Below are 14,689 nucleotides of genomic sequence, written 5' to 3'. Positions count from 1 at the left end.
GGAAGGTCTTTACTGTGCTATTGGTAGTATTTTTTTTTTTTAAATCATTTTCTCTCCAGAGATTTTATCAGCAAAGATTTATTAAATTCCTATAGTGTGCTAAGCAGTATTAGACCTAGAGTTTCAAAATATAAAATGAATACTATGTCTACCTTCAAGGAGCTTACATTCTATGCAAGGAAATATTATATACATAGAAATATAGTATATACAAAGTAAATGCACAGTACTTTTATTTGGGAAGGGGGAAATACTAGCAACTGAGAGGTTCAGAAAAGGTTCAGGTGGGAGTTGGCATATAAGTTAAACTGTATTGTAAGTTAAAGGTTGCTGATCTCAGAAACAAAAACAAGGAAACATATTCCAAGCTTAAAAGTAACTTTTCTAAGACTAAAAAGATTGAAAATGGCCTGTCATGCAGTTGCAAGAAAACCATTTTGGCTGGATGTTGGAATAAATCAAAGAGTAAGTAGTCTATAAGCTAAGATTGGTGAAGACTAATTTGTGAAAGGCTTTAATCAACAAATAGAAAATTTTATGTTTCATTCTATAGGCAATAGGTAGACCCTGCGTCTTAAAAAGACAGGTGAATGACATGGTAAAATGTTACTTGGGTAACTGTGTTCAACATATATTAGAAAAGGCTTTAGGTGGACAAGACCAATTGCACTGGAAGGTGATTATGTGAATGAGGAAGGACAGTGACTATGAAAAGTGTCATTGAAATGGAGCTGAAAAGCATGTCATTTGGATTATATGGAAAAGTGAGAGAGAATGAGGAGCTCAGGATGATCCCAAAGTTGAGAACCTGTGTTGACAAGAAGGATTGTGGTGCTGTGAAAAGAAATAGGCATTGACAGGAAAATGCCTTCAGTTTTGGACATGTTAAATTAGAGATGACATCCAGTTTGACATGTCTACTAATTACCCTACTAATTCAGGCTATTGTCACTTTTGACTTAGTTTAGAGTAACCTTCTATTCGCTCTTTCTTCCACCAGTTAGTTTCCTTTTCTGTCCATCTTCCAAGTGGTTGCCAAATTGGCATTCTTTACTGTTTCCTTTTTTTTTCTTTTTCTTTTTTTTTTTTTTTAATAATTAAAACTTTTTATTGAAAGAACCCATGCTTGGGTAATTTTTTACAACATTATCCCTTGTACTCACTTCTGTTTCGATTTTTCCCCTCCCTCAACTCCCTCCCCCAGATGGCAAGCAACCCTTTACTCTTTCAAAAAAAAGTTTTATTGCCTTCTTATTGCTCATTGGTTAAATGCAAACTCTTTTTGGACATTTCAAGCCCCAGAGTGATTACTTGATTACTATCCTTATGTATTGTGTATTCTAGATAAACTTGCTGTTTTTCATAACAAACTATTACATAGCTTGCCACCATGTTTCTTCATTAGCCGTTCCTTGTCTAGAATGTTCCTCATTGTCACCTCCACCTCCTTCAAATCCCCATCTCCCATCAAGGCTTCCTCTGCCTCATAGAAAAAAACCTTTGAACTCTTCCATGCATAGGAACCTCTTCCCACTGTTCATTCCCATTCTCATCCATCAGAGTATGCAGCATTTTTTTATTTTATTTTATTTTTTAATACAAAGTTATTTCAAGGAACTCCTTGTGAAAAAGCTCCCTCTAGAAATGAAATTGCAACTATCACTAAACTTATAGCTGTCCACAGTTTGCTGGGGTTTCAAGAGCTTCTTGCCAAAGTTAAACGGTTATGTCTGAAAAGCAGATCTTGAACCTAGATCTTTCTGACCTGTGAGTTGCGAGTTTTGGGTTCCTCTAACCTGGATTTTGGCTTCATTTGTGTACGTATCATTTTCTCTCAGTAGAATGTAAACTCTTTAGATAGTGCTAACTGCTGTTTTTCTTTTCATGGTAGGTCCAGTATTTAAGCACATAACTGAAACTTATCATTTAATAAATTAAATTAAACAGAATTTTCTTTTACTTGTCAAATAAAAACTTTATTAAATGTCTCATTTATGCAGGATATACATTGTGATGTAATAAAGATATAAAACCTGTCTTTCATTCAGGATAAGCTGCATTGTCTCACCTCTGACATGTGCTGCTGTGATCCTGCACAAGTTATTTAACTTTTTAGAGCTCTAGGCCACTCTCTGTACAGACCGTTTGCCCCATATGTCCTAGTAAGAGCTTCTTCATTGGGAACTTTCTGTTCTATATAATGAAAATTATTGTACCCCAGAAATACAAGAATTGTGATGATCATAGAATTTTAAATTCTTTAATCTTTAAATCTTTAAATTCTTTAACTGTTATACCCTTTTTGATTATCAGGCTTTCCAGGTATTTAAAATTTTTTGAAAATTCTTTGGATTAATTGATAAATGGTCAAAGGATGTGAACAGACAATTTTCAGATGAAGAAATTAAAACCATTTCTAGTCATATAGAAAGGTGTTCTAAATCACTATTGGTCAGTGCAATGTAAATTAAGATACCTATGGGTTACCACTACACAACTCTCAGATTGGCTAAGATGACTAGAAAAGATAATGATGAATATTGGAGGGGATGTGGGAAAACTGGGACACTAATACATTGTTGGTAGAACTGTGATAAGACTTAGCCATTCTGGATAGCAATTTAGAATTATGCTCAAAAAATTATCAAACTATACATACTCCTTGCCCTAGCAGTGTCTCTTTTGGGCCTATATGCCAAAGAGATTGTAAAGGAGGGAAAGGGACCCACATGTGCAAAAATGTTAGTGCCGGCCCTTTTTATAGTGGCAAGGAACTGGAAACTGAGTGGATGCCCATAAGTTAGAGAATGGTTGAATAAGTTATAATATATAAATGTTAAGGAATAATATAGTTTTATAAAGAAATGATCAGTAGGATGTTTTCAAAGAGGCCTCGAGAGACTTACATGAACTGATGCTAAGTGAAATGAGCAGAACCAGGAGATCATTATACATGGAATAAGAGGATTATACAATGATCAATTCTGATGGACATGGCTCTCTTTAACAATGAGATGATTGAGGCTAGTTTCAGTGATCTCTTGATGAAGAGTGCCATCTACATTCAGAGAGAAAACTACAGGAACTGAGTGTGGATCATAACGTTGTTTTTTTCGTTGTTCGTTTGCATTTACTCTTGGATTCTCTTACTCAAAATGTGGTTATTCTTAGAGTAAGAGAGGTTGAGGTGATCTTTCTCTCTGATTTGTAACTATTTATAGAAATTATAAGTACATTATTAAAAATAGAAATTTGGAGTCAACTTCTTTTCTAAAAAGATTATCATAAAGAATCTTCTGACTACTTTTTTTTGGTATAGGACAATATTAGACTAAAAGTACCAAAGTTATGCAGAATAATTAAACATAAAATTTTCAACATTAAGAAATAGCAGAAAAATCTGTGAAAATGCAATCTTCATTCTTGGAAGTTAAAAACATTATATATACATACATACATACATACATACATACATATATATATATTTTTTTTTTTTTTTTTTGCTATGCTATATTTATATTATCTGAGATGGTGTGATAAAGTAAAGGATCTCTTAAAACTGACTTCTCCATATTTCCACTTTTTACTGAATTAAAATATATCACTTAGAAATTCACAATTCCATTTTAAAGTTAATTTTAAATTCAGATTTCAAAGTTAATATTAAATTCTGTATTGAAATTATTTGTAATGTTAAATTTTATGTATTGTTACCAAACTTAAAGAATCACAATTATGTCTTTGTAGGTACTGTGAGAATTGAAATGTTCAGAAATATGCAGAATGCAGAAATCATCAGAAAAATGACAGAAGAATTTGATGAGGTACAGTTTATATTTATACAGATAAATGTTTCAAAATGCAGTTGTTTCTTGGGTGTATGTGATCTGTTTTAATTTTTTAACCTTCATTAGCATTGTAATTTAAATAAAGTTCCACTCTACATCTCTTTAATTGTTCACATTTCTGTGTTTAGCTTTATGTTTTATATGAGTTTAATTTGATGAAACATGTAAGTTTTTTCAAGTGCAAGCATGAATTGATTATCCTTCATCATCTAAGAGGAGCAAAGAATGAATGCTACGTTGGGGTCAAACTACAATGTGTCTGACTATGGCTGAGTAGGATACTATGAGCTTGGCAAATTCTACTACAAGTCATGTACAAATATTCCATATGAACATTTCAGGGGAAGACATCTCTAAATTTGTAATACATATTTGTGGTCAACAATTTTAGCTTAAGTTTTTTTTTAATCTTTTATCTTCTAGCAGTGCTTCTAAACCATCACTAATATCATTAGTATAATAAAGATGAAGGCAAGAATATTTTAGCTGTGATCCACAGATTATTAGATTTATACAAAAAATGTGCAAAGTCTAGGTTTTTCATGGGCTGTACTATTTGAATGTCTAGGTGACACAGTGAATAGAATGTCTATTTCTATAGCCAGGGAAAACTTAACTTCTTGAATTCAAATCTAGCCTTGGATACTTATTAGGCAGATCACATTCACTTTAACCATTAAGCCTTGAAGCCTCCATAGAGCTAGATTCCCTTTCTAAGTACCTAGAAGGTGATCAAAAATGACTTTTATGAGTAGTGTACTTTAGATGTGACAATTCACAAATCAACTTCATGGTTGGTCCACATTGTTATAAAAATTTCTTTCAGTGCAAGTGTTTTGCATACATGCATGCATGCACACCCACATAGATACATACATAATACCTGCATACATGGACACACATAGAAGGATGTTGTTGGTATCTATGATATAATTGGCAAGAAAATTCTACTAAGGAAATTTTTTAATCAATGTGGATTGGCAATTGACTTTTAAACTTATATTTTTGGTCTGTGTATATTGTCACAAATGCATAATACATTCACCATCACAAATGCATAATACATTCACTGTCACAACATTTTGAAAAACTTATTATTTCTGTGTAGAATAGCATTATGCTTCCATTGGCTTGGTAATGATCTCTTACTTTCAAACTTGTTAATTTGACATCTTACCTATAGTTATATTAAGACTTTACTGCAGTGAATAATTGCATTATTAGGAGCTACTAATGGGCCATGAACAGTACTAAGCTCTGCAAATACAAAAGATAAAAATGCAGTTCTTATACTGTTGTGCCCTTTGCCAAGTGCTAAAGTTTTCATACTTCTGCTATTTTTCCCCTTTTTTTCTTATCGTGAAATAACAGCCAAAGCCCAGAATCAGGAACCTAGGCTTAATTCTTGAATTGGTGACAGCAAATTTATATTCTTTCCTAAGCAACTTCTTTTTAATTGCATAGTGGCAGTCTGCCAAATTCATGTTAAAATAATTGGTTTTAGTGGTCATTTTTGTTAAAGCATGGTAGAATCTCTGCCAAAAAAAAGCGATGAAAGATTTAATGATCAACTTAATTTCAGTTAGTCCTTTTTGTTAAATCCTTGATTAAAACTTAAAAATCTTTTCAAGCCTACAGATGATAGGTAGCTTCAGAACATTATCTATTTTGATTCAAATTGATGAAATGTTTCATATTGAGTCGATCCAATATGGCATCATAAAATGTTTCTTTTCTTCATGATTTCCATGGAGAATATGGGCAATTTTGAGAAAATTAATGGGAAACAGGTTAACATAGGGAATGAAGAGCAAACCTAGGAGTCAGGAGGACTTGGATTAAAGTTCTATCTTTGGCACACCTTAGTTTTGTAACCTTGGACGTTTTACTTAATTCTTAAAACTCCCCTCCCTCCTCAGATGATTCTCTAAGATAGAAAAATGGCATAATAATTGCTGATTAGGCTTGATGAAAGAAGTTGATTTCCTTGATAAGCATTCTATACCAATGACATTCAAACTCCCCCAAAACAAAATGCCTACTAGTCCACTCTTCACTATTGTTGGGGCAGTACTCAAATTTGTATTCCTAATGTTGAGCATTGGTAGATGAGGACATGAAGTTAAGAGGTATGCACAGGAAAGTTATTGTTAATGTTTCTCCTAAAAATGTCTTCTAAGAGAAATCAGTTTGGAGCTTGTCCAAGCAAATGGATTTTTCCTCTCCCCAATTCCACCCCCTTTCTTTTTGGTGAGATATTTAAGTGAGATTATATAGAGAGAAATTCTAGGTATTGGGTTACCAAGTGATACATTGGATAGAGTACCAGGTAGTCAAAATGGCTCATCTTCTGAGTTCAAATATGGCCTCCAATCCTTAACTACTTATATGATGCTGGACCAGTCCCTTATCCTCTTTATGTGACCTCAGAGTTCTTTCTGGTTCAGTAGCTTAAAATTTGCTTTTTTGTTTTGGATTTTGGGTGTCTTGCAGCAAATCTAATAAGCCACCCACCTGTAACCAGGGCAGAGAAGCCTAAGAGATTCACAGGAGATTTCCCAGCAATGCTCTGGCTCCTTGCCCCAGATTCCCTACACTAGGGTCTGGGTTCTGCAGCTTCTCCCCTGCCTGATTGAAACAGACCAAGGTACCACTTCAAACCCCTCAGATTGGCTAAAATGACAAGAAAAGATAATAATAAATGTCATAGGGGATGTGGGAAAACTGGGACATGGACATTGTGACATGATCGGCAATTTGGAATTAAGCCCAAAGGGCTATCAATTGTGCATATACTCTGATCCATCAGTGTTTCTCCTGGGCCTGTATCCCAGGGAAATCATAAAAAACAGAAAAGAAGCCACATGTTCAATAATGTTTTATTCTAAAAATTTAATCGTTTTCAAAATTTCCAAATACATCCAAAAATAGTTTTCCACATTCATCTTTGCAAAACCTTGTGTTCCAATTTTTTCTCCTTCCCTACCCTCTTTCCACCTCTCCTTCATAGCAAACAGTTCAATATAAGTTAAACATGTGCAATTCTTCTCAACATTTCAATATTCATCATGTTAAGCAAGAAAAATCAGCTCATAAGGGGAAAAATAGTAGAGAAAAAAAAGGCAAAAAACAGCAACAGAAAGATGAAAATACTATGCTTTGATCCCCATTCAGTCTTCATAGTTCTCTCTCTGGATATGGATGGCTCTTTCCATCTTATGTCTATTGGAATTGATCTGAATCACTTTATTGTTGAAAAGAGCCACGATCATTATATAATCTTTTTGTTTTTATATGGGATGTACTCTTGGCTCTACTCACTTCACTTAGTATCAATTCATATAAATCTTTCCATGATTTTCTGAAATCAGCCTGCTCACCATTTCTTATAGAACCATAGTATTCCACTGCTTTACTATACCATTATGTATTCAGCCATTTCCCAACTGGTAGACATCCACTTAATTTCCAGTCCCTTGCCTCCAAGAAAAGGGCTACTATAAACATTTTTGCACTTAAGGATCCTTTCCCAATTTTGATGGTCTTTTTGGGATACAGACCCAGGAGCAGCACTGCTGGATCAAAGAGTATGCACAGTTTGATTGAAGTGTTCTCCAGAATGATTGAATAAGTTCACAACTCCACTATCAGTGCATTGGTGTCCCAGTTTTCCCACATCCCCTCCAATTTTTATCTTTGCCTTTTTTTGTCATCTTATGAAGTCTGAGAGGTGTGAAGTGATACCCCATGTTTATCTTCATTTGCATTTCTCCAATCAATAGTGATTTAGAGCATTTTTTCATATAACTAGAAATGGTTTTAATTTCTTCATCTGAAAATTGCCTATTCTTGTCCTTTGACTGATTATCAATTGCAGAATGGTTAGTATTCTTTTAAATTTGAATTATTTCTCTGTATATTTCAGAAAGGAGGCCTTTATCAGAAACATTGGTTATAATTTTTTTTTTTCCCTAGCTTTCTGCTTCCCTTCTAATCTTGGCTGCATTGGTTTTATTTGTACAAAACTTTTAAAATTTAATGTAATCAAAATTATCCATTTTTTTATTTCATAATGTCCTGTATAAATTCCTCCCTTCTCCACAGATTTGAGAGGTATATTATCCCTTTTTCTCTAAATTTGCTTTTAATATTGCCTTTTATTTGTAAATCATGAACTCATTTCGACTTTATCTTGGTTATATGATGTTAGATGTTGGTCAGTGCATGGTTTTTGCCATAGTATTTTCCATTTTTCCCAGTAATTTTTATCCAATAGTGAGTTCTTACCCAGAAGCTGGAGTCTTTGGGTTTATCAAACACTAGATTACTGTCGTCCTTCACTATTGTGTTTTGTGAACCTAACCTATTCTACTGATCATCTGTTGCTTAACCAGTATCAAATGGTTTTGATGACTGCTATGTATTAATATAGTTTTAAGTCTGGTACATCTAGGTCATAGTTTTGATCTTTAACATTAAGATTATATCTATTTACGGAGCAGTTAGGTAATGCAGTGGATAGAGCACCAGCCCTGAAGTCAGAAGGACCTGAGTTCAAATCTGATTTCAGACACTTAACATTTAGCACTTCCACTTGACATTGGGCAAGTCACTTAACCCTAGTTGCCTCAGTAAGGGGAAAAAAAAAAGATTATATCTGTTTAGTTGTAGAATAGGCCATAATAAATGTGTCTAAGCTTAATATCTTCCACCCTGCTTTCCAGTTTTACTAAAACAGTCTTTAAATAAATAGGGAGTCCTAATTTATGCTTTTTGGTTTCCTGAACTCTTGAGTTTTTGAATTCTACTTTTTCCAGTTCTCCTTTGCTTAGTATTTTCCATTGATTAGCTTCTCTTTTTAAATAGTACCAAATATTTTTGTGACTGTAGTTTTATAATGTAGTATAGGTCTAGAAATGCCATTTCTTCTTACCCCCATTCCCTGCTCCCTAAATAGATATAATCTTAATGTTAAAGATTATAAAGATTATTCCCTTGATATTCTTGTGATTTTTCCAAATTAAGTTTATTTTATCTATGTCTATATAGCATTCTTTTAATAATTTGAATGCTAGATAATTAAAATTGTAAATTAACTTTGATAGTATTGTTATTGTTATAAAATTGGTACACATACTAGCATGACAGCTTTAATATTCTTTCAGTTAAGTTTCTCTTTTCTATCAGAAGCATTTTGTAATGTGATCTTTGGTATATTGACCATGAGATATTTTATACATTTTTATATGGAATGAAAATTCTTTTTTTTGGTTATAGGATTTTGGATTTTATTGTTATATAGAAGTGATGTTAATATTTAAGATGTTTGGTGGAATTTGTTTTATGTTACTGTTTTTATAGCCTATAATTTTGGTGGTGCGATATAAATCAATAATTACCTTTACTGATTGCCTAGGATTTTGTAATTTCTTTTTAGCAAAAGCTGGATAACACAGTAGATAGAGTACCAAGCCTGAAGTAAAAAATCCAAAAAACTGATTTCAAAATTGCCCTCAAAATATTACTTATTTTTATAAACCTGAGCATGTCACAATCTCTGTTTGCCTAAATTTTATTTGTAAAATGGGAATAATGATAGCAGTTACCTCCCAGAGTTATTGTGAAGATTGAATGAGATAATAATTGAGATAATAAAGCATTTAGCACAGAAATTATGCCTACTATGTAAATGTAATTTTTTTTGTTTCCTTTTAAGTAGATACTACTTATTATTTTAAGAAAAAAATGCTTTTAGTTTATAGTTTCTTGTATTTTTTCACAGAAATAAGCATCAAATTTTTAGTAAGAGCATTTTTTAAAAACTAATAGATATTTTTGTACCTTGAAAGAGTGGTTTTCTAGTATTTTATACATTCTGTAGTTATCTTAAATGGAATTTATCCCTTCCTGTTGATCATATGTAGAAATTTATTTTATATATACAACTTTGTACAACTTAGTATTTCATTTACTTGTGGATAGATTGAAACTATAATAAAAACAATAATATCATCTAAATAAATACCTGTAATGAAAATGAAATACCTAAATAATTAGGTTATTCAGTACCATGACAATCAAACTACTAAAGGACTGTTTCTTGACTTAGGGAAGAAAAAAAAAATAAAATTCATCTGAAAGAACTGATACAAAGTGAAATGGGCAGAACCAGAAGAACAAGTTATACGTAGCAACAATGTAAAGACAAATTAGAAATACTTGAAACTCTGATTAGTGCAGTTACAAACTGCTATTTGAGAAGATCAAAGGTATAATGTGTGCTGTACCTCATGACAGTAAAGTGAATAGCTTTTAAATGGGGCTTTTTTTTTTTTTTTTTTTAATATCCAATGTCAGCCTTGCCTTCCTTGGGATATGTTTATTAGTTTGAATATTTTATTTTTCTTTCGGAAGCATTTCATATGGCTTGGGTGTGGGGAGGGACTAATAAATAAATACATTGACAGTATTACAAAGTCCCTTTTCTCCCAGTAAGTATTCATAGGTTGTAACTCCAATCATTGAAATACATATTTATTTAGTATTCACCTGTATGATATGTTTGCTTGTATTATTAACCATATGTTGTACTGACCATATTGAATGAAGTACAGATTATTATTATAAGAGCTAAACTTTACATTATCCATAACTTTGCTTGATAACTAGTTATAATCACTGGATTTTATTAAATTCAGTTCCTGATATGAGCTAAAGGAAATATGCAAGAAAAAAATTGTTAGAAAGGACCCATCCAATCTCTGAACACAAAGGATTTGGGTTCATATATCATCTCTTTGACTTTTAATTTTATGAAACTCAGCTTCCTCATCTATAAAAGGAGTAGATTTTGACTAGATAATATCCTGAAGTTCTTTCCATATATTTGGTTTTGCCAGAGCAGCATACATATTATAGTTTTTATTGTGTATACCTGCCTGCAATTTGATTAACTCTTCAATCTATAGATGTGATGCTACTTGGTACGTATGCATACATAAAATATGGCTAAATGACTCAGCAAATATATAATGTCTTTAAGTGTAATGAGATTTTTCCAGATTACCTGTAAATATGCTTGTTATTTTTCATAGTTTTATGAAAGCTAATATTACAATTGTTACTCCTGCCTTTATTTTTTTCAAAATATAATAAGTTGTAATAAGTAAAGATAATGCTATCCATGTTAAGGAGGGAGCAAGGTTTATGACACATATTTTGATGCAGTTTAATGTAGGCTTTTTTTCTCTTGTAGGACAGTGGTGATTATCCTCTAACCATGCCTGGACCTCAGTGGAAAAAATTTCGCTCTAACTTTTGTGAATTTATTGGAGTTCTGATTCGACAGTGTCAATATAGCATAATTTATGATGAGTATATGATGGACACAGTTATTTCCCTTTTGACTGGTTTATCAGATTCCCAAGTCCGAGCTTTTAGGCATACAAGTACATTGGCTGGTGAGTAAGCTTTATTTTATTAGCTTTTCTTCAATGTTATTGAATTTGGCGTCCCCTCATTAAATTAACTTCTTGAAACTAAATATTTGTATAAAATAATCATTATACTATTGCATAGAAACATAATACTTTATTTTCTTTGTTATATTTTTATGAATTACTTTATTCACTTGAATTTTATGTGAATTTAATGACGATTAAAACTATTTAATGTACTTTTAAGTAAGCTTTCTTTGTAGACCATTTACATTTTAAGGCAGTTAACTATAAAAAATTCTTTGTAAATTCATGCATTTTCCCATATCTTTGTTTTATATTCAAAACTATTTTGACAAGCTTCTTAAGAGTTACTTAGGCCATTTTGTTAGGAACTCAACTAATTAAGATGCTAATTTAGAAGCATTTTAAATTCATATTTATTTCTTTGTTGTGAAGTAAGTTTTCATGTTTTGACACAATCATCTCATTTATATGAGGACATTCTATATCAGTTATATAATCTTAAATGAGGTGTAGAGCTTTATTAATATCCTGTTATTTTGCACATACAGAATTGTTCATTTTATCAGAAATTGGTTGGTTTTTTATATAGAAAAAAATGAGTTATTTTCACTTTTTAAAAACATTGTTTTGACACTGTACAAAAAGTCAAAGAATTCATTATTTTTTCCTGTATTACAGTAACTAAATGCTACAGTAATTATTGCTCCTTCTATATTTCCCATTGGGTCTTTCACTGAGTTTTTCTTCCAAAATATAATCATCCTGTTCACCAAATGCAAGTTGTCAAAAAAAATTTGTGGATAACAGGGAACCAACATGTATCAAACCACAACCTCCCTTTCAATTTGACCCCAGTTAATCTTATATAAAATATATGAATTATTAGCATTTTAATTTTTGTTTAGTTACAATTTATGTTCTTTTTAATTTCTTTTTTGTTCTGTCTAATTTTGTGGACTTTGGTCAGTTTGTACATCTGACATGATAATATCAAATTTTTTTTCTTGCATTTTTTCCCCTCAGGTCAATTTAAATTCCAAAACATTAACATATTGTCATCTTAGGAGACTTAAGTTCAAATCATGTTTCTGACTCTTACTGAGTGTATGAATATGAGTAATAGTCTTAAACATTTCACAGTCAACTTTCGTGTCTGTAAAATAAAGATAATAATATTTATACTAGGGTTCTTGTGAGAAAAATGCTTTTTGGTAAACTTTTAAATGCTGTATATATGTGAGTGGTATTTTATTAGCATATTGCCTCTGTGGATAAAATTCCTTGGAGAAAACTGAATGGAATAATATATATTCACATGGTACTTTATTGTCTAAATAAAAATTCTGTCTTCACAGTTATACTGTGGGATTAGAAATGCATATATTATTATCTTTCTTTTACAAATGAGGTAAAATGTTACACAAAGGTAAAACTTGCTCATGATCAAATAGCTAGTAAGTATTGGAACCAAAATTCAAATCTAGATTTCCTTACTCTACTTTACTGACATTTTGAATTACAGCATGCAGAAATAGTAAGGAAGAATCACAAGCCTTAAACTGGAGAGGAAAGGAACATCTTTAATCCATTTTTAAAATAAGCATTTATCAGTTCTTTAATTTTTTTTTTTGCTTTAAAAGTTTTACATCTTACTGTTTTTACATTGTCTTTGATCTAATTCAAAACAAAAGCTATTAGTTTTTAGTGCAATTATTCTCATTTTAAATGTGAAACAAAGCACCATTTTCTTTCTCCTTTCTATTAATAACTACTGTGATTATTATCATTTCCATTCCATTTTCACTTTCTCCTTTAAAATATTTTATTCTGACATTTCTTTTTCTTTTCATTTTGTTCTGGAAGTCACTCCTCCATTAACTTCAATCATTTGGAACACAACCAAGAAAGTACACTTAGTCAGGTGTTTTCTTTTTACTAAGTGCTTTAAATCCTCACTCTTGGTTCTCTGACTTATTTGTACATCATTCTTACATCTTTTCTTATTTTGGCTTCTCAACCCTTAAACAGATTAGAAGCAGAAATTAAGAGGTGAGAGCTCCAAAGAGAATTTTAAGCTATTGTTACTACAAAGGATTAAGTAGAAAAGCTAAAGAAACCCAGCTTATAATCTTTTTTCTTTTTTCTTTTCATTTCTTTTATTTTTTTAAGCAGATCAAAGAATTCCAAAGGTCCTTTCCTGAAATGGCAAATAGGCATGATAGAAAAAAATGTTGTGCCAGTACAATACATCATTAATAGTCATAATGATCAAACCCAGGTTAAATGAGGGAATGTTAAATACAGTATACTCTGTAACAAATCAAGAAAATTAAAAAGGTGTTCTAAAATCATTCAAAACAGAAGAAAAGATAATATTTTTTGGACCTTAATGGAAGAATCTATAGATACTTGAAAAATGCCAAATAAATGAAGTGTTATTGTATATCTATATTATCTTCTTCCTTTATGTTTATACATTTTAGTTCTTTTTTTTTCCATCATTCTTTATTTTCTATAATTTTCTTATTATTTTCTCTTCTGTACTTTCCTCCCAGTTTTCAACCTTTTTTTTTTTTCTTCTTTTAAAATTTTAAAGTCCCTTTTAATTTTCTCTTTCTCTAAATTCCATTTATTTTGATTAGGATTCTGCATGTTTCCTTTTCCTTTGACTCCAATATTTTTCTTTTTAGCTATCTAAAAATTCATTGTTTCTCTTTCCCTATGTATTTTCATATGTACATTATATAGGGCTGCCTTGACCTTCCTTTTCCATCATCTTATTACTTTCTTAAGAGTTAGATTCTCTATTACTCTTCACAGTCAAACATCAAGGAAGAATGAACAAGTTATTGTTTTCATATTTAGACAACCTTTTCCAAGTATTCTGTTTTCCTTTGTAACTGTAGTACAAATTAAAAGCTTCTGTTACTCCCATCCCTCTAGTTGGATAGTCATTATCATCTCCTAAGGAAAATTTTCAGTTAATGTGGGACATATTGCTATTCTGGGATATGTCACCTTCTCTTAAACAAGGACTCAGAGGACTAAATGAGAACTTAATTCCTGATTCGGCAACTAGACTCGTCAGGATTTTATGTTCTCATATTTGTTCTATCCTTTGTTATTTGATAGTGTTATGGCCTTGGGTAGATGAAGAGATAATCGTTTTTATTCACTTTGCAGGACGAGTCTTGGGGACTAGATAAAATGGGCAGGAACATTTAATCCTCTGCTTCACTGACTATGTGCATGGAAAGTAACAAGGCAGTTATGGCCAGATATGGTTATCGTCTTTGGAATAAAATGCTCCTTGACATTGCTTATATCTTAGATGAGAAGAGAGACGATCAGGTTAGTTATCTTGTTAGGGTACAGATA

The 14,689-nt window shown here is 31.7% G+C and overlaps 1 protein-coding gene across 1 annotated transcript in view; it reads left to right on the top strand.

Annotated features, from left to right (window-relative positions):
• The window catches only part of STAG1 (stromal antigen 1), a 318,010-nt gene that overhangs the window by 176,733 nt on the left and 126,588 nt on the right, over window positions 1–14,689 (top strand). Inside the window, exons 6-7 of the mRNA XM_051985602.1 lie at window positions 3,748–3,824; window positions 11,104–11,308. Of these exons, the coding sequence (XP_051841562.1) occupies window positions 3,748–3,824; window positions 11,104–11,308 (282 nt within the window). The remainder of the gene's footprint in view (window positions 1–3,747; window positions 3,825–11,103; window positions 11,309–14,689) is intronic.

Source organism: Antechinus flavipes, chromosome 3 (genome assembly GCF_016432865.1).
Source record: "Antechinus flavipes isolate AdamAnt ecotype Samford, QLD, Australia chromosome 3, AdamAnt_v2, whole genome shotgun sequence".
Taxonomy (NCBI): Eukaryota; Metazoa; Chordata; class Mammalia; order Dasyuromorphia; family Dasyuridae; genus Antechinus; species Antechinus flavipes.
This window is presented reverse-complemented; position numbering and strand designations above follow the sequence as displayed.